This window comes from Maniola hyperantus, chromosome 9 (genome assembly GCF_902806685.2).
Source record: "Maniola hyperantus chromosome 9, iAphHyp1.2, whole genome shotgun sequence".
NCBI lineage: Eukaryota > Metazoa > Arthropoda > Insecta > Lepidoptera > Nymphalidae > Maniola > Maniola hyperantus.
This window is the reverse complement of record NC_048544.1, coordinates 12,798,214-12,823,533: the sequence shown is the minus strand read 5'-3', so window position 1 is coordinate 12,823,533 and position 25,320 is coordinate 12,798,214. Positions and strand designations below refer to the sequence as shown.

Here is a 25,320-nt window from a genome sequence, read left to right as displayed (position 1 = left end):
AAGAAACAAATCATAATTGTTTTAACAGCTCCTAATAGAATATAGATACCGGACTATTAGTATTTCGTGCGACAGAGATAACGCTCTACGAAGCCGAAATTAGCCAACTGTCTCTTCATAAAGATCGATGTTCATCACTTTTGGCCGCGTACTGTATGTAGGTACTTTTTGTAGCAGACCAGACACCCTTAAACTTTAACCTGGCAGGTGGTTACCACGATACTTAGTATCTGAAAATGCAAGACGTGATTTCTAATACAATCCCGAAGAAAATAAGTATAAAAATAGATATTTTACTTTGACGAAAGTTTATTCGTCTTTGTTACCTGTTATCTGCCAAAGCCATGATCCAAACTTCATACTCGCGGAGGAACGATTTCCTCACTGCGATGGGAGTGGGAATTTGAAGGGAATGCACAGATAAACTTTCAGAGTTTATAAAATAACGAAGGTCTGGCCCTCACAGGCTCTTTCAAGAAGTGATATTTGAAACTACAAGTGATATCAGTAGGTACCCTTATTGTAAATTCGAAAGTGTGTTTGTTTGTTGGTTTGTTGGTTTATTGGTTTGTTGGTTTGTCCTTCAATCACGTCGCAACGGTGCAACGGATTGACGTGGTTTTATGCATGGGTATATATAAAGACCTGGAGAGCGACATAGGCTACTTTTTATCCCGGAAAATCAAAGAGTTCCCACGGGATTTTTAAGAACTTAATTCCACGCGGACGAAGTCGCGGGCATCAGCTAGTTTGAAATGTTTAAAACGCACACATAACTCGATCGACGGAGCCCCCGAATATTAGACTGAAAAAACTAGCTAAGTACTGCTACTGCTAGGCTACTGGTTAGTTCATACAGTGGAATGGAAAAATCTCGTAGCCCGTATGGTGTCAAGCGAGGATGAGTGGCACAGATACGGTCAGATGCTGAGGGCCATAATGATGAGAAGGGAAGACAAAGAAAAGCAAGAAAAAAAACCGGCCAAGTGCGAGTCAGGCTCGCGCAATGAGGGTACTACAGTCGTATTTTTTCGACATTTTGCACGATAATTCAAAAACTATGATGCATAAAAATAAATAAAAATCTGTTTTAGAATGTACAGGTGAAGACCTTTCATATGATACCCCACTTGATATAGTTATCTCACTTCGAAAGTTGAAAATAGCAATATTCGTTCATGACCACAATTTTTTTTTGTGTGATGTATTCAGAGTTTTCAGATTTTTCCTCTAATACCAGCTATAAGAGCCACCTACCTGCCAAATTTCATGATTCTAGGTCAACGGGAAGTACCCTGTAGGTTTCTTGACAGACAGACAGACAGACAGACAGACAGACAACAAAGTGATCCTATAAGGGTTCCGTTTTTCCTTTTGAGGTACGGAACCCTAAAAATTACCAGCTGATGCCCGCGACTTCGTACGCGTGGATTAAGGATTTTAAAAATCCTGTGGGAACTCTTTGATTTCCCGGGATAAAAAGTAGCCTATGTCACTCTCCAGGTCTTTAAATATGCCCATGCAAAAATTCACGTCGATCCGTTGCTCCGTTGCGACGTGATTAAAGGACAAACCAACAAACCAATAAACCAACAAACAGACACACTTTCACATATTTTATAATATGGGTACATTCCACAGCTAAGATTGACAGCTGGTGTTGTAAAGCTTTAGAGTTCAGAAACGACGTATCTCCCGGGAGTTCCCGATTCCCGGATCCCGGGAACGAAATTCTAGGCTACGTCAACGTTTGCAGCTGACGACTCTAGAGTCAAATGAAATTGTTGCACAAGAAATGCAGATTTGATAAAAGCCAGTAGAAGTAAAAATAAATATGCAAAAAATAACAGGAAAAACGACTTCGAAAAACCAAGCAAGTAGGTATAATACGCGACATATGGTGATGGCAATCGGGGAGATAGCGCCCCGCACACCTGCACAACCTCCGCGCTAATCCGGTGCGGGCGAGCGCGGGTGACGTGCGGGTGTGCGGGGCGTCCCCCTGCCCCATACCCCGGTTGCCATCTCAACCTGTCGAGGACTTATAGGTACATACTAATTTTTTGCAAGGTGGGTTTAAACATTAGATCTAAAGGTGCTAACTACACATGCGCAAAAGAGGTGGCGAAAAATTATTTTAATATAACTGGGTATTTGACTCCAATTTTTTTATTACTTTATTATAAACTAGGATTAAAATAATGACGTAAACCATGTAAACTGAAAAAACTAATTAAATCGATCAAATAATAAAAAAGTTATACGCATTTAAATATTTCTGATTAGACAGAGTTAGCAATATAGAATTATGACGTCATTTTGACAAATGCCATAGTAGCTTCGTGCGGTTTCATACAAAATTTCGTTTTGCGAGAAAGGGATAGTCTACCCTCCCACTACTTTGTAAATCTTTGTTGGATTTTAATATTTTTTCAGCGTACGTCATTATTTTCATCCTAGTTTATAATAAAGTACCTAATAATATTTATCAAATTCAAAAGTACTAAAATACCCAATTATAACTCAGTGAAATTTATTGTTTCTTTGTATACACTACCGTTAGCTATTAACTGACGACCTCTCTGGCGCAGTGGTAAGCGCTGTTGTCTTATTAGTGGGAGGTCACGGGTTCTATTTCCGCTATAGGTTTGTAATTTTATAATTTCTAAATTTCTGGTCTGGTCTGTTGGGAGGCTTCGGTGGCTAGTAACCACCCTACGATTTAGCGTGCCGATACGATGCCGTAAAGAAACCAAAGGGGTGTGGATTTAATAAAAACTGCCATACCCCTTCCATCCTAGACTGCATCATCACTTCACCAGGTGAGATTGCAGTCATGGGCTATCTTGTATCGGAATAAAAATAGTCAAATAAACCCTAGATAAACTATAGTTTAAATACATACATATTATAGCTGTCCGCCTGTCTGTGTAACCGTTCGTCCGTGTCTGTGCGACATTCTCACAGACAGAAGTATAAACAGCTTGCCCCAGCTCGCATCATGCTCTGGTTTGGCCTCGCCCCGGTCTGCCGTATACGGAACGCCCGACCTATTAGGTATCATTTTCGTGAGGTCAACAGACGACGATATGCAAGGATGCATTTATAATCCACTTTTGCTTATCGTGTGTTGCAAGCGAAACCTGTGCTCGTAGAAAAATCCTTTATTGTAAATTGTAACAAGTGTTACCCAATCGTGTTTTCCAGAGTAGAATAGAATATAGAATAGAATATATTTTATTCAAGTAGACTTATTATAAGTGCTTTTGAATCGTTAACTACTTAATTTAATTTTTAATTTACTTAGTTTAATTTACTACTGGTTCGGAATGCCGTTCCTACCGAGAAGAACCAGCAAGTGAACTACCTACTACTTTCGTCTATCTAGTGTTTTTCATAGCTAATACGTATTTTTCTTACATACGCTGTACCTCTAACTTTTCGGAGTTTTAGAGCAATTTAAATCACGTTAACGGCGAATAAAAGCATCGTGAGAAAGCCTGCATGCCTGAGAGTTCCCACAATCTTCTCAAAGGTGTGAGAAGTCTGGCAATCCGCATTGGGCCAGCGTGGCAGACACGTGCTCAGTTGTGGGTTGACGATAGGTTGATCATGATGATGACTTATCTTTTTTTTCCTGTATGTATTAACTATTCAAGTACTTATATATTTATGTAGCCCTACTGTCGATTTACTAGTATTATTATCATTGCGTCTGCAACGAGCCTTAAATCCATTATCAGAATATATTAAACATAAATAAATACACTGTGCGAAGAACACGTATATTCATTTTAAAGATTGATTCCTTTTGAAAAACATTAGCACAAAGAATAAGTGATAATAATATTATTCACGATTCGTAAACTTATAAACTTGTAAAAAACATCGAAAAGGTTTCAAAATGACAGAAGAAAAAGTGTATAGTGAATTTAAATATGAAAACGTAAGTTATACCTAAATTATATTATAATGTATAGTTATGACAAAATTGGTGGACCACAAAGTAAAATGAGAAACGAAATATTTTGTGTTATATAAATATAAATAAATAAAAATATTTTTTTATTTTATTTGAATAAACTTTTACAAGTACTTTCAAATAGTCGGATGCATTATTTGCTAGCTTGTGACGTGGGCCAATTTAAAGATTATATATCAATTTCTAAAGGTAAGTAGGTACGTAAAAACATTACTTACTTTTCTTAGTCTAGATGATTTTAAAGTAAGTTGCATATTTATTTATCATAAAATTATTATGAAAACTCGACTCGCTCCATAAGTAAAATCTAAATATATAAAAGGAAAAGGTGACTGACTGACTGACTGACTGATCTATCAACGCGCAGCTCAAACTACTGGACGGATCGGGCTGAAATTTGGCATGCAGATAGCTATTATGACGTAGCGGTCCGCTAAGAAAGGATTTTTGAAAATTCAACTCCTAAGGGGGTGAAATAGGGGTTTGAAATTTGTGTAGTCCACGCGGACGAAGTCGCGAGCATAAACTAGTTAAGTATAATAATAATTATTATGTTACATTAATTTTTGTTTGTTGTTTCTGTTAATCTATCATTTGTTGTTTCTGTTACTTTATATTTCTGTTGTTTATTTTATTTTTTCTTGTTCCTGTTATTTGATTTTCTAGATAAAAACATAGATTATTAAAAACATATATTATTGGTCTCGCTACAAAACTCTACTTCTGGCGGTTCCGGGATTTTGCTCTAAAAAGACTGACAGTCATATTTTCATGGCTAGGTGCCTAACTACCTAACTTTATAAACAATGAAACAGTGATGCAGCATTTTTAGGGTTCCGTACCCGAAGAGTGCCAACGGGACCCTATTACTAAGCTTCGATGTCCGTCCGTCCGTACATACGTCTGTCTGTCAGTGCGCTGAACAGCTAGAAAGTTAAAATTTCTACAGAACAATATGTATTCATACGTTAAAACAACTAGAGTTTAGAGCCTCAATAGCTCAACCGGTATAGGAGTGGACTGAAAACCGAAAGGTCGAGCGACAGTTCAAACCCCGCCCGTTGCACTATTGTCGTACCTACTCCTAGCACAAGCCTGACGCTTAATTGGAGAGGAAAGGGGAATATTAGTCATTTAATATGGCTAATATTCTTTAAAAAAAAAAAACTAATAATAAATAGTTAGAAATGGGCCCATGAAAATAAAAAGGCGTTGGGTATTTTCTTGTATGATGGTACGGAGCCCTTTGTGTGCGAGTACGACTCTCACTTGAGCGGTTTTAATTTTTATCTACGAATTCTGCGTTTATTTTTGAATGCATTTATATTTAAAGATTTCACAGACCGTAGAAGTTTTTTTGGAGTAAAACTATTGACGTCATACCAAGTCTATCTGACTGTATTGTTAAGTTTCGTTCGGTACATGAACATTGTGGCAAATACAAATGATTATTATTTAATATTTATTTATCTACTAGTTCACCGGATAAAAACTATCCTATATAGGACCTATTAATACCTATTAACCCGGAGTGTTAGCTATAACTATGCCAAGTTACGTTAAAACCCGTTCAGTAGTTATATATAAAAAATAAAAATAAAATCTTTTTTATTCGAATAAACTTTTACAAGTACTTTCGAATAGTCGGATGCATCTACCACTGGTTCGTGGTAATATGTATTCCAAATTACCAACGCGTTCACTAGTTTAAGCATGGACAGACAGACAGATAAAAATTTTACAATATGTTTTGGGGTCTCTACCTATAATAATGTTTCCCCCATTAAGATTTTCAAAATACTCGTACCCCTAATTTTAAGTTCGCGTAAAAATTATCACTATATATCTTACAAATCCAACAACTGACAATCAAAAAGAGTACTTAATTTATTACCTATTTTAAATAAATTATTTGATTTTGATTTGATTTTGAATTTGATTATATCAGTAGGTACTACCTGAGTACCCTTATTATAAATGCGAAAGTGTGTTTGTTTGTTGGTTTGTCCTTCAATCACGTCGCAACTAAAGACCTGGAGAGTGACATAGGCTACTTTTTATCCCGGAAAATCAAAGAGTTCCCACAGGATTTTTAAAAAACCTAATTCCGCGCGGACGAAGTCGCGGGCATCAGCTAGTTTGATTATATTATTTAAAGTAAGTACCGAAATCGTCCAGTTACAGTTTTATTTTTCACTAGCTTATGCTCGCGACTTCGTCCGCGTGGACAACATAAATTTCGATCCCCTATCTTACCCCCTTAGAGGATGAATGTTCAAAACTCCTTTCTTAGCGGACACCTACGTCATAATAGCTATCTGCATGCCAAATTTCAGCCCGATCCATCCAGTAGTTTGAGCTGTGCGTTCATAGATCAGTCAGTCAGTCAGTCACCTTTTCCTTTTATACTCATACTTCGACCTTTTTCATCTGTCCAAAATGCAATTAAAAAAGGAAATAATTAAACTGCATCGGAAAAATAATAATAATTATACTAGTATCTATAATAGTACATAAATCCGCATAATATCATAACCCACAAGCACGCACTCTCGCATACTCTCTCACGTATTCTCTCTCTCCCACACACAAACACACACCCACACACACACACACATACACACACACACATACATATGTTGTGAATCACCTACTAGGTATTTTTACTAGTTAATTGACTTTTATATTTTCATAATATTATATTATTGTAAAGCTTGTTTAAATTATCAAACGTACTGTTATAAATTTATAAATTTATAATTAATATCTATTTAAGTAATCTGTAAAAAATTGTAATCCTATTTGGCCTTATTTTCAGTCTGTTATTATGTAAAATTATATTGTATATATCGCTGTTGATTGCAAAAATCGAATAAAATAAAATATTATTTTTCATTATCAGGAACTCCTGTCCCCCTTCAATTACATTCAGCAAGTGAAAGGCAAGCAGTTGAGAGTTAAGATCGTCCTTGCGTTTAACTACTGGTTCAAAGTGCCCAGTGAAAAACTGCATCAAATCTTTGACATACTCAATATGCTTCATAACGCAGCCCTGATGTAAGTAACAGATCCATACTAATATAATAAAAGTGTGTCTGTCTGTCTGCTAGCTTTTTACGGCTCAACCGTTCAACCGATTTTGACGAAATTTGGTACAGAGATAGCTTACATCCCGGGGAAGGACATAGGCTACTTTTTATTCCGGAAAATTGAAGAGTTTCCACAGGATTTTAAAAAGCTAAATCCACGCAGACGAAGTCGCGGGCATCATCTAGTTAGCGTATAAAGCAGGCTACTCACACATCTGCTGCGGGGGCAATCTAGGAATTTGACCGTAAAATTGCCTCTTTGATTTTGTTATGTGTACCTATATGCAAGCAGAGATAATAATCTCCTAGATTGCCCCTGTGGCAAGGTGACAGGAGCACAAGACCTTAGTTAGCTTCCTAGATCGTACCTGCCCCCTGCCATACAGTCGTGTGTGTAGCGTGATTGGGACTCAATCTTTTCTTTTTTTTCTTTTGGGGTTTCTATGATACTGTCGCCATTCTGAAGACACGTGTGTTCCGCGGGACGTTTACTCTCACACTGACTGAACGATGGGCATGTGTGTAAAGAAAAATAATTCAAAAAAATTCCTTCCTCCATGAGATTTAGATTGCTCCTGCAGCATGTGTATGAGTAGCCTACTTAAGAATATTCGTCAGACCAATTATTATTATTATATAGCTTGTACAACGTCGTCTATGAATTTATTTGAACGGTCTGCTAACTTATACCTATTTATCAAATAAATGACGTCATTTCATTTCATTTCCTAACTTATCTACGCCTCGTGTCTCAGTTATAACCTTTCTAGGAGACCTAATCTTGACAGGTCATGATATTTTATAAAATGGAAATTTTGATCCATATTAATTATTAATACTATAAACTAGCCGACCCGGCGAACTTCGTACCGCCTAACAGTCGATTCTTTATTTTTTTTAATACTTAAATTTTTCTCTCCATAAGAACCATCCTCGTACTTCAAGGAATATTAGCGAAATCGGTTCAGCTGTTCTCGAGATTTGCGATCAGCAACACATTCAGCGGATCATTTTTATATATTATAGAGATTATTATAGATTATAGATAGATAGGTATAGTATTTTATAATAAAATGTCAGCTGAACCTCTTTATCAAATAAACCGTTATGTTTCGCCCATTCGATACGAATTACGATACAATAAATTGCAATTTCCTTTGATAAGTTTTTTACATTACTTAATGGTAAATATATTATATGAAATATAACGTACATTATTATGAATTCTTATTTGGCCGATAACTTTTAAAATATTGGAAAAACCGGTTCATTAAATCGGCAATAAATAGTAAACGGTAAGTTTTACAAAAAAGTTTACACCAAACAAAAGATGTGAAATTTTATTTTCTACAATAACTTTTGCCCTAAAGTGGATAGTTTTCGAGATATCGGCCAAAAACTTTCCTTCAAGATTGCGATCGAAGCTCCACCTGGATCTGTCTTGTGATTTTATAGTCAGAAGTGACCCTTAACCTAAAAATAAAATAAAATTGGATCGGAAATTTAGTCCGAGGTTGACCAAAAAACGGCTTCATTTACTGGCCTCTGCGGTTGACAAAGCTTAGTAAAGTGATGGTTTTATTTGTAAGCTTTTCTGGTGAATTCCTCCTTGAGGTGAGGAACTCAGTTTATCTAATACTCTATTCAAACAGACATATAGACAGACACTTTCGCATTTATACTTAATATTAGTATGGAGGATTATTATTAATCTAAAACTTGTGGATATAAAATTAAACAGGCGTTTTTTATTATTTTTCAGAGTTGATGATATTGAGGATAAGTCGATAGTCCGGCGAGGGTTGCCCGCGGCACATTGTGTTTACGGACTGCCCATGACAATTAACGCTGCTTTCCATGTGCTATTTATGGCATTGGGGAAACTCGTAAATATAAGCCCTAAGGTTGGTACAGGTACTCAACAACGAAGATTGCACGAAATGATCTCACATTGAACGCGCCAGTACAATGTATACGATTTATAATACAGAGATCAGAACGAGATCCGAAATGTAGTGGTCATTCACCCATCTGTAAATGAATGAAACGTATTTTTATGGTTCCGTACCTCAAAAGAAAAAACCGGCCAAGTGCGTGGCGGGCCACGCGCAGTGTAGGGTTCCGTAGTCAAAAGTTTGCTGGGTCAGCTAGTATAATAATAAATCAATTTAAACTAAATGAAACGAATTGGATTACGATCAATCACAAATACAATAGATACAACAATCATAATACACAAAAGACCATAATATAGTGCCATAAATGTTAAGCAAGAAATCTGTACAAGACGATTTTACAGTCCTTAATGTAAGAGCCGGTTCCTATTTGTCGGTTTTTGGGCCCGGATTTTAATCGGATGGTCCAGTGGCAGAACATTTTATATGAAGCAACTTGTCGAAACTGATTTTGTGTCAAAATGTCCGGGCCCGACAGCCGACAATAGTGGGTACGGGCTGTTTGTCACGGAAAATTAAAAAGTTCCCACGGGATTTTTAAAAACCTAAATCCACACGGACAAAGTCGCGGGCATCGTCTAGTACTTAATACCTTATCTACCTAAATGTCTAGTCATCCACGTAGTCTGTTAGAAAATATGGTAATACAATTATTATTTTAAAGTTTTATCTTTTTTAATCATACCAAAAAGCTAATTAGAAGAAGATAAAGTAACCAGGGCCCATGGTCATCGGACACGAAAGCTTTTATAAACGTCGTGTCCCAAAAGCTGATCCACGCGTCTGGTGACCCAAGAGCTGGTGCTTATTTCGCTCAACGGTTGAGCCTTGCCGTTCAGCGAGGTATAGCGCCAGTGTTTTGGGCACAATGCCCATAAATGACCATTTGGACGGCGTATATTTTTTGTAAATATAAATTTTTTTGTGATAAGTTTTTCTGTATGTATATTGTATATACTATATATAGTTTTTTTTTTTTTTGTTTTAATGTATGTTTGCAAAATAAAATTATTAGATTAATTAACTGAAAAAAAAAAGTAACCAGAAGAAGAAATTAAAAAGTGGAGAGCAAGCACTATTATGTCTACAAGACCACACACACACACACACACACCCCACACACACACACACATATACACAAGCATACACACACACTGTTGTAATTTTATTATTGTATATACATTTATTCTAAATCTATTCTGTTAAAATAGTTTTCATTATTATTTTAAGTAATCTCTTGTGGCCTTCTGTTAAAACTAGATTTAGATTTAAATAATAATTATGTAATTACGTTGTTGATTACTTTCAAATTGAAAAAAAAAAACTAAATAAAAAAAATTGTTCGCAAATAAAATCAAATAATTTTTTTATTATTTTAGGCAGGAGAAATATTATTAGAGCATTTTGTAGAAGTTGTCCGCGGTCAAGGTCTAGACATTTACTGGCGAGAGAATAGCGTGTGTCCAACTGAAGCTCAATACATGGATATGGCCCAACGAAGTAAGTTTAAGCACTAGAACCCAGGAGGATCAGACCTCGTTATTTTATAAAAGCTGTAAATTTCTCTATTGTCCCCAACACTGGGAGGAACGATCAGCGATATGAAGTTGGGATTATGGTGTCTTTGGAAGATAACAGGTAACAAGGGTATACATATATAACTTTCTTACGTCAAAATATAAAGTGTCATTTTTCACATTTTTTTCGGAGTACTTCTTAGAAAATCACTTTTTGCATTGTCAGACGCTATCGTGGCAACCCCCTGCCAGACATCCTAGAACTTTAACAACTTATGAAAAAGAAGATCCAAACTTCATAGTCGCTGATCGTTCCTGCCTGTTTTGGGGAAATACGCAGAGAAACTTTCAGCTTTTATAAAATAACTAAGGTCTAGCCCACCCGGGCTCTCTCTCTCTATGGATAAAGATATACCTACGTACAGAGATTCGACGAAGACTTATAATTAACTAGCTGATGCCCGCGACTTCGTCCGCGTGGAATTAGGTTTTTCAAAAATCCCGTGGGAACTCTTTGATTTTCCGGGATAAAAAGTAGCCTATGTCACTCTCCAGGTCTTTATCTATACCCATGCAAAAAATCAAATCAATCCGTTGCACCGTTGCGACGTGATTGAAGGACAAACCAACAAACTAACAAACAAACACACTTTCGCATTTATAATAAGGGTACTGATGTATGTACATAAGAAAATTATGTGGTTTCAATTCGATCCAAACCACCCATTCTACTCCCTGCGACTCGTCTGCCGAAGGAACAGGGAGCCGCTGGATCCAGGCGGCGCAAGACCGTGGCGTGTGGAAGTCCCTACAAGAGACCTATGTCCAGCAGTGGACGTCTATTGGTTGATGATGATGATGACCCATTCTACAAAGGTTAAACGGAACCCGAGCTACTGAATCCTTTTTGTATATTTTTTTGTAGAAAATGGCGCCTACTACGTGATGGCTGTCCGTTTGCTTCAATCCTTTAGCGAAGACAAGACTGACTATACCAAGTTAGCTTTGACTTTTGGAACGTACTCCCAGATAAGAGAAGATTACTGTGATCTCAGTAAACAGGAGGTATAAAATATAAATTTATTTATTAAGCTTCCGCTGCGCTAGGCGAGCGGCACATCTTCAATGACTTCTATCATAGAAGTCCTCGTCCACTGTTTGCTTTAAGTTTGCTAACCATTTTAAATAGTACGTCAAAATACGTCAAACGTTTATGACGTCACATCTGTTTATTTCATACAAGCTCCCTTACTAAATAAGCGATTTGACGTTTGATAAAAAGTCGCTGATTTAACTAGTAGTCATCATTCCTATTGCTAAGCTAAAGGAGATGTGTCGAATGTTCCTTGATTTGATTTGAAACATACTACTATTATTATTACTATTATTATTTACTAGTACTGCTTGCCTATTGGCTGCTTTTCCTGCATGGTTAGCAATGGGAGGGCGGGCGGTGCATTTCGCATGCTGCATACAGATTCGACCTGTGTCAGCGGATTATAGCAAATTAAGCTTTTGGTTCATTGTATATCATGGCAAAGTAGCGCCTGCTTCTATACAACATACTCATGTATCTTATCCTTCTGTAATCATCTCCTTTTTCTCATCTCCAACTTCTTTGACCATAAAATAAATATACTTGACGACCTCCCTGGCGCAGTGGTGAGCGCTGTGGTCTTATTAGTGGGAGGTCCCGGGTTCGATTCCTGGCAGGGGTTTGGAATTTTATAATTTCTAAATTTCTGGTCTGGTTTGGTGGGAGGCTTCGGCCGTGGCTAGTTACCACCCTACCGGCAAAGCCGTGCCGCCAAGCGATTTAGCGTTCCGGTACGATGCCGTGTAGAAACCAAAGGGGTATGGGTTTAATAAAAACTGCCATACCCCTTCCAGGTTAGCCCGCTATCATCTTAGACTGCATCATCACTTAACATCAGGTGAGATTGCATCAAGGGCTAACTTGTACCTATCTGAATGAATTTTTCTGAATACTTAGTACTTAGGTATGAGAAGTAATTTATAGGGTTCATGTTTTTTCATTCCAGGCTTTAGAAGAATGGCCGGGCTCGGAAGATACACATACAGTAGGTATTTTATTTTATTTTCTTTATTAAGTAGGTTTAAGGTATGATTCCGAACCACGCTGCACGCAGCAGCGCTGCCGCAACAGTGCTGTCACCAGCTGTCACAGTCCTGTCGCGGCACTACTGGTCCCCATACAATCTCTATACTTAAGCTTATATGACATGACATTCTGAGCTAGGCAGCAATGTTCCACGACATTGCTGCCACGACATTGCTGCCTAGCTCGGAATGTAATGTCATATAAGCTTATAGAGATTGTATGGGACTGTGACAGCTGGTGACAGCACTGTTGCGGCAGCGCTGCTGCGTACAGCGTGGTTCGGAATCATACCTTTACCAACAGTGAATCTAAATATATAAAAGGAAACTGACTGACTGCAGCATAATAGCTATCTGCATGCCAAATTTCCCGTCCAGTGGTTTGAGCTGTGCGTTGGTAGATCAGTCAGTCAGTCTGTCAGTCACCTTTTCCTTTTATATATTTTATAAAGATAGGTACCTAAATTGCAATGGTAAGCTAATTATAATATACACAGCGTGCAAATAGAGGGCGATAAGTTATCTTACATATTAATAATTACAACTAAGTAACAAAATTAAATTACATTTTACATACAAATTAATTATTACGACATTTATCAAACAACTTGTATGATAAATGTCGTAAATCTTCTTCTTCTATATATATAAAAGCGAAATACCACTCACTGACTGACTAATCACGAAATCTCAGAAACTATAAAGCCTACAAACTTGAAATTTGTAAGGTAGGTTCTTTCTAGGACATTGGTGTCAGCTATGAAACGGTAATGAAAAATCCCCCCCCCAGTGTCTGAGCCATTGTCAGCTCGGTAAATCAATCATTATTTTTACTGTACGAGAAACAAATCAATGCAATATATGCGTAGGCAATAAAACTATACAGTGAAATCATTTTTATATTTTACGTTCGTAATCGTAACAATTGAAATTGAAAATTATTACCACGTTCGACATATTATATAGAAACAATCTGAATAATTTTTCACACCACTCGCTCTAGAATGCCTTATTACAGACCTGTTAGATAAGGGTTTTTTTAATTTATTTATTTAATAAGTACCTACCCTTATTATAAATGCGAAAGTGTTTGTTTGTTGGTTTATTGATTTGTCTTTCAATCACGTCGCAACGGAGCAACGGATCGCCGTGTTTTTTTGCATGGTTATAGTCTAAGACCTGGAGAGTGACATATAGGCTACTTTTTATTCCGGAAAATTAAAGAGTTCCCACGGGATTTTCAAAAACGTAAATCCACGTGAACGAAGTCGCGGGTATGAGCTAGTTTGAAATAAAAATAATATCGAGTGACGAAGATTTTTTTAAGACTTTAAAACATCATATTTTACAAACAAAAGACCTATTCAACGATATCCCATACTATGGGGTACCTACACGACAAAAAATTCATCCCCACTTTGCATGTAGGGGAGCTAGCTACCCTAAAAAAAATTATCACAATTTTATTTCACCCCTTTGTCGGCGTGATTAATATTTATACCCATACCAAATTACAGATTTCTAAATTCAAATTCAAATTCAAATTTCTTTATTGCGAATATGGGTAAACAGTAATAACAGTCTAGCACTAATAGTCTCTGAGATTAACCGAGGACGGACAGACATGGCGAAACTATAAGGGTTCCTTGTTTAGTACGGAACCCTAGAAAGAATAATACCCTTATGTAATTAATATAACTACATAGATGGGTACATTTTATTTTTAAAGGCAAGCGCGACAGGTTATTGCGAGGATCTGACAGAGGGCAAGTTCAGTTTACCTGTTGTCCACGCAAGCAACACACCAGACGGCAACCAAATACTGAGTATCCTTTTAAAACATATCTACTTCTTTTTGTATGATCATCACCATCATCCTCAGCCAATGGCTTTCACCAGCTTCCGTAATGTGCACCACTACGCGAGTCCTTAGGCTCTTAAAATAAAAGACAAGGTTGCCTTTTCAGTGTCCATGTTTCAGCACCATATCTATACGTCATGTCTGTCTAGGTCATGTCTGTCGCAGAACCGACGGCCGATGGGCAGACGTGTTCTGGAGTGGAGACCGCGTACCGGTAAGCGCAGTGTGGGACGACCTCCAGCTCGCTGGACCGATGACCTGAAGAAGGTGGTGGGGAGCGGGTGGATGAGGAAGGCTGAGGGCCGTGTTTTGTGGCGCGCTCTTGGAAAGGCCTATGCCCAGCTGCGGACGCAAACAGGCTGATGGATTGGATTGGATCTATACGTCAAGACGGAAAGGACATACTGGTTAAATACTTTCATATTCAAGTATTGAGGAATTCATCGGCGCGCGTCGGTTCATCGTGTTGGAGGGGGCCCCATACGCTTAAGTGTACGTGATCTCCATTGTAGGACTTCTCGGCTCACAGCCATCGCCCTTGAACTGACTATCAACAAAACAATTCGCCTAGATAGAAATTGAATCATGTACCTATTCTTATCGTGAATTCCTCAATATTTGTCTATTTCAGCGGATTAGAGCAAACTAAGCTTTTGGTTTCTTGTATATCATGGACTCCCGCAAAATTCCTCAATACCTGAAGATGAAAGTATTTAACCAGTATGTCCTTTCCGTCCTGACGTATAGATATGGTGCTGAAACATGGACACTAATAAGGCAGCCTTGTCTTTTATTTTAAGAGAAACTGGCTGACTATTTATATACAGATCAAACCACTAGTTCTAGCAACTTGAAATTTCAGATGTAAAGGATTATTTGAATGATAAGAAAGCTTGGGAATGAGTTGCTTAACAGCTTTGTGTTAGTTCTAATAAGTTTAAGTGATTTTGTAAAGTGGTGATAGTAAAAAGCATACCCGGCTGAGTTTATTGTGTGCTCTTCTCAGACCTGGGCGCGTTTGGAACCCTCGTAGCTTTAGTTTTAAATACGTATTAATTATCATAATTTTATCAATCTTAAAAATTAGCAATTTTCACCATCAGTAAGCGTAACATTTTGCCTATTCTGAATAAATAATTTGAGTTTGAGTTTGATGTAAATTCTCAGATCTACTTTCTAGAACTGCTTGCTACCTCAACCAACGCTGATTATAATGTAGAATGATTCATAGGTCAATTATTAAAGGTGGTAAAATATCCAGTTGTTCCTAGAACTGCGAACGTATGAACTTGGAGTTATATTTTTAACAAACTTCAAAAAAGGAGGAGGTTCTCAATTCGACGGAATCTTTTTTTTATATATAGCCATCCTTAGCGAAACAAAGATATTCTACGGAAACGGACCCGTGACGCTGAAGTCAAGAAGTATTGCGTTTCACTACTGGAAAAAACCGGCAGCTTGCAGTATACGCGCGAAGTCCTTGTAGACCTGGACAAGGCACTCCGGGCAGAGGTAAAAACCTTCTGTCTTCATTTTAAACTATTTTTAGGGTTCCGTATCTCAAAAGGAAAAAGGAACCCTTATAACATCACTTTGTAGTCTGTCTGCCTGTTTGTCTATTTGTCCGTCTGTCCATCGTATCTGTCAAGAAAACCTATAGGCTACTCTCGTCGACCTAGAATCATGAAAAGTAGGTGGGTAGGTCTTATAGCACAAGTATAGGAAAAAATCCGAAAACTGTGAATTTGTGGTTACATCTTTAAAAAAATTAAAATGTGTTCACGAAAAAATTTGTCCGTCATTAACTTGCAGTGTTCTACATAAAAGTGTTATATACCTATCTATCTGGTACGATGGCGCGGAACCCTTCGTGTGCGAGTTCGACTCGCACTTGACCAGTTATTTTATGGATGACTACACATTCGCAGAACTACCTATTGACATAATATGTAAACTAGCTCTAACCAAACAGTTTGTCTGTATATAGTATCTAATATAGTAGCTCTACCTTATACCGCAAATAGGTTTTCTGTAAAAATTTAAATTGAGACTGTGAACAATTTACATTAATTATATCACCATTTAAGAAACCCAGGCAGGTTAGATTAGGTCAAAAAAGAGTAAAAGAAAAATTCTTTTCCATAAAAATTTGTATACAATTTTCAGATAACAATTTAGATATTTTCGTTTTAAATTAGATCTACAAGTCTCTTGACCTCATTGCAAAATGAAAATAGAGAAAAAACCACATAACCAGCCTAATGATTCGCTAACTCAGTGTCTAACACTGAATGATATCCACCGAGTTCATTTGACATTAATTTTTAATCCATTCAAGCTTTTCTACGAAAAATTATTTTACTATCACTTAATGAAACAGCAATGTATAAGCAACCAATGTCAAATGAGCTCTGTAGCTATTATTCAATGTTAGACACAGAGTTAGGGGATCACCCCGCTGGTTTCCACGGACGCGTGGTCTCTCTTTTTGGTAGTTCATCCGCCTGGCTAGATTCAAAAGATTATAACACCTTTGACTTTTGAAAAAAGATACAATTTTGAATATCCGTCCACAGGTGGCTCGTCTTGGAGGAAACCCAAAGATGGAAGCTGTACTGGATGACTTTTTAAGCTGGCAAGATCAATAAAAAATTATACCTATACAGGTTGTAGCTAGAACGCTAGAAAAAACGAAGGTCTAAGTACTGATGATTCTAGTAATCATCAGTACTATCATCAGGTCTTCGTTTTTACGTGTTAATATGATATTACAAAAAAACGCGAAAATAAATTCATTCCTATATTTTGTAAAAGTTCACGATATATTGCAAATAAAACATTTGACTGACGCTAGAGGTCAATTAACATTACGTAAGTAGGCCACTCGGAGTCAATGCCGCGTCGTAGGCGGGCCGTTGACCCGAGTTTTGCGCATTGCGGGTTTGAAAGATACTAAATTACTTGGTATTGAATTGTATTTAGGTTGTAGGTTGTTAAAACGCTAAGTTTTTGCTAGCGTTCTGGTAAGTGGTTACACCCTGTATTTATTTAGCTAAATTGGTTAGATATAATTCATTGTGTACCTTGTCAATCTATTGTTTTATTAGTTACATGAACGACTATTGTATTGCATATTATATTTATCATAGAATAATATATTCCAAGTTAAAACTAAATAATAATATGTTCCTACTCCATGATCATCGTCATGATCATTATGATAAACGTATCACCGGCTCACTACTATCTCCTCTCAGAATGAGAAGGGTTTGGCCATAGTCTACCACGCTGGCAAAGTACGGATTGGCAGACTTCACACACCATTGAGATCATTATGGAGATCTCTGAGACATGCGGGTTTCCTCACGATGTTTTCCTTCACCGTTAAAGCAAGTGATATTTAGGTAATTGGTAATCGCACATAACTCCGAAAAGTTAGAGGTCGGGATCCCGCCCGGGATCGAACCCCGACCTCCCGAACAGGAGGTCCTCACCACCTGGGTGTCTGGTGCACTTCGACCGTCCGCTGTGCCAGATCCTTCTTTCCACGCACATGCAAACTGTGGAACCAACTCCCATCGGCGGTGTTCCCACTAGATTACAACATGGGGTTATTCAAGGGGCGGACCAACATATTCCTAAAAGGCCGGCAACGCATTGGCTGTTCCTCTGGTGCTGCAAATGTTTATGGGCGGCGGTAATCACTTAACATCAGGTGACCCGCCTGCACGTTTGCTCGCTATCTCTATTTAAAAAAAACGGAGGTGGATGTCGCACGTGAGGCACTAGGCTATCACTGCTATGTTCCTACTCCATTGCATATTACTTTGTTTGTTATTCCCAAAGACGCAACAAAGTTTTCATTTAACACTTTCAGTACCCGTAGTACAAGATTTTACGTCTCACCAAACCAAACCAAATTCGAGAGTCGAAATACTTCCGCGTTACAGTAAACTGGATCTTAAATGCCTTGTTTTAAAATTAAAAAAAAAAAAAAAGCTCAAATTTGTCTACACTTCTACAGCCAGCGCTCCAAGCGGAAACATTGCGAAATTAAAATCAGTGGCATTGAATATTTGACTTCAATTCAAGGCTGTTTAGGTCCATTTTACTGTAACGCGGAAGTATTTCGACTATCGAATTTGGTTTCGTTTGGTGAGACGTAAAATCTTGTACTACGGGTACCGTTCCGCTTGTTCGGTATCTAGGTCACTCTAGGTCGTTTCTACCCTCGTTATCAAATAATTACATAATCAAGCGAGATCTCTACTTTGCAAAATATACCCTTTGCGCTGGGGATAATAAAATAAGAGGATTATGTTTAACCCAGCCAGATAAAGGGAAAATAAAAAAGAATACCCTTTTTATTGCCACCAACTTAATAGCGAAAGGATCTCTACCTACCTATTCTATTTATTTCTAGTTTTATAGTTACTAGACTACTACTACTAGATTATATTATAACGAGCTGGTCTCCGGGGAAGGATATTAGGCTACTTTTTATCCCGGAAAATCTTGCCGAGAGATTTTTTAAAAACCTAAATCCATGCGGACGAAGTCGTGGGCATCATCTAGTTAAATAAAAAATAAAAATAAACACGCCATATCAAGCGTTATTTATAAAGTTGTTTTTCTCAAACTAGTTGAAAAGATGTGCAAAACTTTCGCACGAGTTTCCGAAACTCGTAACAATGTAAGTAACTTAGAAAAGGTGCTATTTTTCTCTTTTTATCGCCCGCAGCACTTTTCCAACAAAATAGGCAAAAGAAGAAAAATATATAAAGTACCCTACTAGCTGATGCTCGCGACTTTGTCCGCGTGGAATTAGGTTTTTTAAAAATCCCGTGGGAACTCTTTGATTTTCCGGGATAAAAAGTAGCCTTTGTCACTCTTCAGGTCTTTATCTATACCCATGTAAAAAATCACGTCAATCCGTTGCACCGTTGCGACGTGATTGTATGACAAACCAACAAACCAACAAACCAACAAACCAACAAACCTACAAACCAACAAACAAACACACTTTCGCATTTATAACAATGGTACTCATTTGTAGAGAGATAGAATAATAAATTACATTTCAAGTGCGTGTAGGAAATATGAATTCCTTCTTCAAGGTCCTACAGTCTACACAAAGGAACATTTTGTGGCTCAAAGGGAGCTCAAAGGTAAACGAATTATCTGAGAAGCTCCCTAAATTATTATATTATATACTAGCTTATCCCCGCGACCTCGTCCGCGTGGACTACACAAATTTCAAAGTTCTATTTTTTACTCCCTGGGTTGAATTTTCAAAATTCCTTTTTTAGGTAGGGGTAGTAAGGCGTAAAACACCCTTTAGGGATTGAATTTACAAAAATTCTTTGTTAGCGGATGTCTACGTCATAATAGCTATCTGCATGCGAAATTTCAGCCCGATCCGTCCAGTAGTTCCAGCTGTGCGTTGATAGATCAATGAATCAGCTTTTCCTTTTATGTAATACTAGTTTATGCTCGCGACTTCGTCCGCATGGACTACACAAATTTCAAACCCCTATTTCACCCGCTTAGGGATTGAATTTTCAAAAATCCTTTCTTAGCGGACGCCTACGTCATAATAGCTATCTGCATGCCAAATTTCAGCCTGATCCGTCCAGTAGTTTGAGCTGTGCGTTGATAGATCAGTCAGTCAGTCAGTCAGTCACCTTTTCCTTTATACATATGGGTATAGATTACCTCTCCTTTAATATTAAGAGCAACGTTATCTAACCTAAGAATTGCCGATACATAAATCACCAAACTTCATAAGCACTGATAAAAATGCATAATACCTTACGTTTTTAATAAAGACAAGATTGACAAAAGCCTGTATCGCAAAATGCTATGCAGCAACAGCACAATAGAGACGATATTGCTGCCACAGCCTGTGAGGCGCCATAACACTGTCTGATAGCATTTGGCAGTATGCCAACGGCGGAAAGGTAGACTTAGACGCTTGGCATAAATATTTATCACGTATACTTAAGTGCTGGGATAAAAGTATCCGTTTTTGTGATAAAAATTGGTCCGAAAACCAGCTAGCAAAAGATAACTAGAAGGTTTTCTTGCTATTTAGCTTAGTCCGAAGGATAAAAATTTATCTGCAGAGGTAAGTAGTGACCTACAGAAGTAAGTTCTCGTTACTTTGATAAAATGTTGGTCTGACTTAACCAGCTAGGTACTCGTAATATAAAAGAAAAAAAGTTAGTTCAGTGATCTATAATAAATCTTTATTTGATAAAAGTTTACAAGGTATATATACAATAATACATAACCCTGGTAGAAGCAATGCAAAGTTCCTGGCCCCCAAACTAGGATTCCCTGTGCTATGGGAAGCCAGTCTTTCGCCCGAATATAAATAGGTAGGTACAGTTAATGTAAATAACTTACTTTTAAATACATAATGATTTAGTGATTTTCTTATTATTTAGCAGAGTCAGAACGATGAAAGTTAGGGTGAGATCTATAGAGCGCACTCTGACTTTGTTTAGACTTAAGACAGAGTTAAAACGAGACGGACCTATATCTCTCACATAAATCTGTCACGTTTTAACTCAATCTTAAGTCTGAGCAAAGTCAAAGTGATAGATCTCACCTCAATGTACCTTAATCAATACTGAGCACAGGTTTTCTCTTGGAATGAGAAGGGCTTAGAACATAGTTCACCAGGTTAGCCAAGTGAAGCAGATGCCAATCCGCACTTGATTAGCCCTCAACCCTTTTGAAAATATTATCGAGAACTTTCAAGCATGTAGACGACACATTCCTGACGACGCATTCCTTCAACGTTAAAGCAAGTAATTTATTTTGATTGCTTCATCACAAAACGCGCGGTATAAAGTTATAATGCACGCAGTGTTGGAAGACCCCCCCACTAGGTGGACGGACGAGATCAGACTAGTCGCAGGGAGTCGCTAGATACAAGTGGCGCAAGACCGTGGCGTGTGGAAGTTCCTACAAGAGACCTATGTCCAGCAGTGGACGTCTATCAGTTGATGATGACGATGATGATGATGATGAAAAGTTATAAGATGTGCGGGCCCGGGATCGAACCTCTGACATCCCAAACAGGAGGCGGACGTCTGTACCACTAGGCTAGCACAGCTCTAGGACACCATAGACGCACTCAAATAATAAAACCAATACATACCAAAACAAAAACAAATTAAGCTGAAGCGGATTCGATACAACAACATATAGGTATTAATAGGTACAGACCCTGTCGCTAAAAAGTTTTAATCGACAAAGTTTTAAACACAGAAGCCCGCATCCCAGAACTCATTTTCAAACAACCGATATTAGTTTCAAGTGACAAACTTCGATTGTATATTTAGAGGACAATATTATAAACAAACATGAATTTTATTTATAGTAAAGAAAAGTTCGGAAAGTCCCGTGGATTAATTTCGTCCAGTGACATAGGCCAAAAGCTCTGTAGACAATTTGAAAAGTGTCCAGACGGATTAGGAAGATATTTTTAGATACTGTTAGACGGCAAAAACTAGGTGATTGTATTAATCTGTGGCGTTGCTCTGTGGAGTAGGGAATCTATGTGAAACGTCACTATAAAATGAGGAGTTTGGTCTTGTGCTCTTATAATTAATAATTACTATGTGAACAGTTGAATAAAAGCCTTCTAAAGTATATCAAAGTGATTTTCATTCTAATAATACAGTTCTTGCAATTCACGAAGGCGAGTGAACTTTACTTGTCCATGGCCGTAGCCGGGGGGGGGGGGGGTTGGAATTTACCATTTTTATGTAAATATATAAAATATTTCGCATTTCGCATATTTATTAGAATCCTGGCAACCCTTTGATTTTCCGGGATAAATAGCCTATGTACGTTATCGGTAAGCAAGCTATCTCTGAATAATAATACCGCATAGTTAAGAAGATGGGCCGTGAAAAGGTAATCAGCGTGGATTTAGGTTTTAATAATCCCGCTGGAACTTTGATTTTCCCGGATACATATTTAATCTCTCGATAGTACCTGGTTAAGAAGATGGCCCGTCAACAAACGTGGGTAACAAATAGATAAAAAACCCGTCCGATGACGGTTCCGGTTCGGCCAAACCAAAACTCCCGTTCTGAATTCGGTTTCGATATAACCAATTCCTTGTTACATTCCTGATAATAATCAGGAATGTTACATTCCTAATTTACGCCAATGCAATGTGGCAAATTTTGTTGTAACTACCTGCACGCCATTCTCTAAACTAAATTAATGGCAAATCATCTAGTGCTATCCTTTTTTGCATTATGAAAGAGATATCAGATAGTATCAGCAATACAGACCTACATTTAGATCTATGATTTTAGTTTAGTTTAGAGTTTGTGTACATCAGAAATCTATATATATAAAATTCAAAGTCCTGACTGACTGACTGACATAGATATCAACGCACAGCCTAAACCGCTGGTCCTAAAGACATGAAATTTGGAGGGTCTATTCTTTGTACAGAGTAGGTATCCACTAAGAAAGGATTTTTGGCAAATTCGCCCATAAGGGTGGTAAAATAAGGGATGAAAGTTTGTATGGGAAAGTTTTAATTATTGATATTATAATTAACTTGAAATAATAGCTAAGAAACGACTATGAGAAATCCCCCCCCCCTTAAAGGGGTGAAATGGGGGTTGGAATGGGGGAGGGTTATATGTGTTATTCGGTACTGTTCAGAGTGCGCGTCCTGATGTTATAGTTTGTTTCTGAAAAAAAAATGCCATTTGTTTCCTGTTATCTATATATCATGTTATCTAGTTAGCTATATATCATGTTTGTCTCTTGAGGCCTCTAAACTAATTAAAAGCTAGTGTATTAGGAAATGTCCCTGATAAGTTTGGAAATGCTTCAATTTTGGGGTTGCGGTTGGGGACTATGCTTAACAATTAAGAGGGAGAGAGTTATGGCTGAGATTAGGGCTTTATTAACCTAAGGCTAAGGACAGAGTACAGCGTGTTCTGCGGGGCGTGCAGGCGTGCAGCGTGCGGTCATACTAGTAAGACTTTGTGTAGCATAATATTATGGACGCCTTTACTTAGGATACAATACAGGGTGTAACCAGAATGCTAGCAAAAACTTAGCGTTATTGATATACTATCTTAACACAATCCAATACCAATAACCATTTGGCTCATTTTGTAGTTTTAGTGATTTAGTATTTTTCAAACCCGAAATGTATAGCGTTTAAAACTGGAGTCAATGCCCCGACGAATGCCCAAACCTACGACGTGGCATTGACTCCGAATGGCCTACTTATGCAACGTTCGTTGACCTCTAATGTCAGTCAGTTGTTTTAATTGCAAAATATCGTGAACCTTTACAAAATATAGGATATTTATTGTTTTATTTTTTCGCGTTTTTTTATGGTATCATATCAGTAATCATTAGTATTTTAACCTGTTTTCGTTTTTGCTAGCGTTCTGGCTACACCCTGTATATACACATACAATACTGCTGACTACTGTACCGCCACAGGACAGTCTTATGTGTATGAATATGTGATATGACACTCAGGCCTGAGCCTTAGCTTAATTAACCTAAAAGTTAGGATAAGCGTTTGACAACTTACGAATTGTGTATTTCTTGTCGGAATGGCGCGAAGCTCTCGTGGTCTGAGAAGTTCGCCGCTTATACCGCATTATATATTCTGGAACAAACATACTTTAATGATATAACATAAACATACGCGACAGATTGAGATGGCATTCGTTGAGGGAGCACACCCACACAGCCCCCTTGCTAACCCGGTGCGGGCGAGCGCGGGTAACGTACGGGTGTGCGAGGCGTCCCCCCGCCTCATACCCAGATTGCCATCTCAACTTGTCGCGGACTTATAAGTGTAACGACCTCCCTGGCGCAGTGGTGAGCACTTATTAGTAGGAGATACCGGGTTCGATTCCCAGCAGGTGCAATTTGGAATATTATAATTTTTAAATTTTCTCTGGTTGAAAACCTTCGTGGTTTTTTTGCTGTCTAAAGCGGACTTGTTAAACATTCTCTATGTTAATAAATGATAATTATTATAAAAAAAGTTGGGTAAAGACTCATGGTCATCATCATGACCAACCCATCGCCGGTCCACTACTGAGCACAGGTCTCCCCTCAGAATGAGAAAGGTTTGGCCATAGTCCACCACGCTAGCCAAGTGCGGATTGGTAGACTTCACACACCTTTAAGAACATTATGGAGAACTCTCAGGCATGCAGGTTTCCTCACGACGTTTTTCTTCACCGTTACAGTGGTTAAAGCTATAGCGTTTAAGAAATTTAACATCACATGATGTTAAATTTCTTAAACGCATATACTCTAAAAAGTTAGAGGTGCGTGCCCGGGATCGAACCCGCAGCCTCCCGGATAGATGAACGACGCATCACCGCTTCTACATTAAAGCAAAGAGTAAATACTCAAGATAAGTAAGGAATATTCTCTTAATCAAGACTTGTCTTCCTTTCTACGGGAACAATTTTGAACAGAAAGCTCTGTTGATCTTGGATTCAGCAATTAAGAGTTTGTTTGCTCAGTCTATTGACCTTCAGCTTAAGCCGACTTAGCGAACTTAACAAATCTCTAACAAGGCAGGTCATTTCTAAAATAGATACGTTCATGGCTATTGGACTTAATTAATATAATTTGAACACATTTTTCAGTTCGTTTCAGTATCATCGTTACTTGTTTAAAATTAAATATATTTAAATAGGGTGTTGGACTGTTGTAATAAAATGAAGTGATTTTTAGAGTTCCGTACCTCAAAAGGAAAAACGGAACCCTTATAGGA

At 37.8% G+C, this 25,320-nt stretch overlaps 2 protein-coding genes across 2 annotated transcripts in view; one reads left to right on the top strand and one right to left on the bottom strand.

Annotated features, from left to right (window-relative positions):
* The window catches only part of LOC117985277 (terpene synthase-like), a 383,491-nt gene extending 365,783 nt beyond the window's left edge, over window positions 1-17,708 (top strand). Inside the window, exons 2-10 of the mRNA XM_069500926.1 lie at window positions 3,833-3,946; window positions 6,885-7,039; window positions 8,834-8,975; window positions 10,406-10,526; window positions 11,469-11,608; window positions 12,586-12,624; window positions 14,394-14,490; window positions 15,910-16,037; window positions 17,102-17,708. Of these exons, the coding sequence (XP_069357027.1) occupies window positions 3,905-3,946; window positions 6,885-7,039; window positions 8,834-8,975; window positions 10,406-10,526; window positions 11,469-11,608; window positions 12,586-12,624; window positions 14,394-14,490; window positions 15,910-16,037; window positions 17,102-17,173 (936 nt within the window). The 5' untranslated portion in view covers window positions 3,833-3,904 and the 3' untranslated portion in view covers window positions 17,174-17,708. The remainder of the gene's footprint in view (window positions 1-3,832; window positions 3,947-6,884; window positions 7,040-8,833; window positions 8,976-10,405; window positions 10,527-11,468; window positions 11,609-12,585; window positions 12,625-14,393; window positions 14,491-15,909; window positions 16,038-17,101) is intronic.
* LOC117985198 (ras-like protein family member 10B) overlaps window positions 1-25,320 on the bottom strand; it is a 52,968-nt gene that overhangs the window by 16,129 nt on the left and 11,519 nt on the right. The window contains exon 2 of the mRNA XM_069500931.1: window positions 24,115-24,192. Within this exon, the coding sequence (XP_069357032.1) occupies window positions 24,115-24,184 (70 nt within the window). The 5' untranslated portion in view covers window positions 24,185-24,192. The remainder of the gene's footprint in view (window positions 1-24,114; window positions 24,193-25,320) is intronic.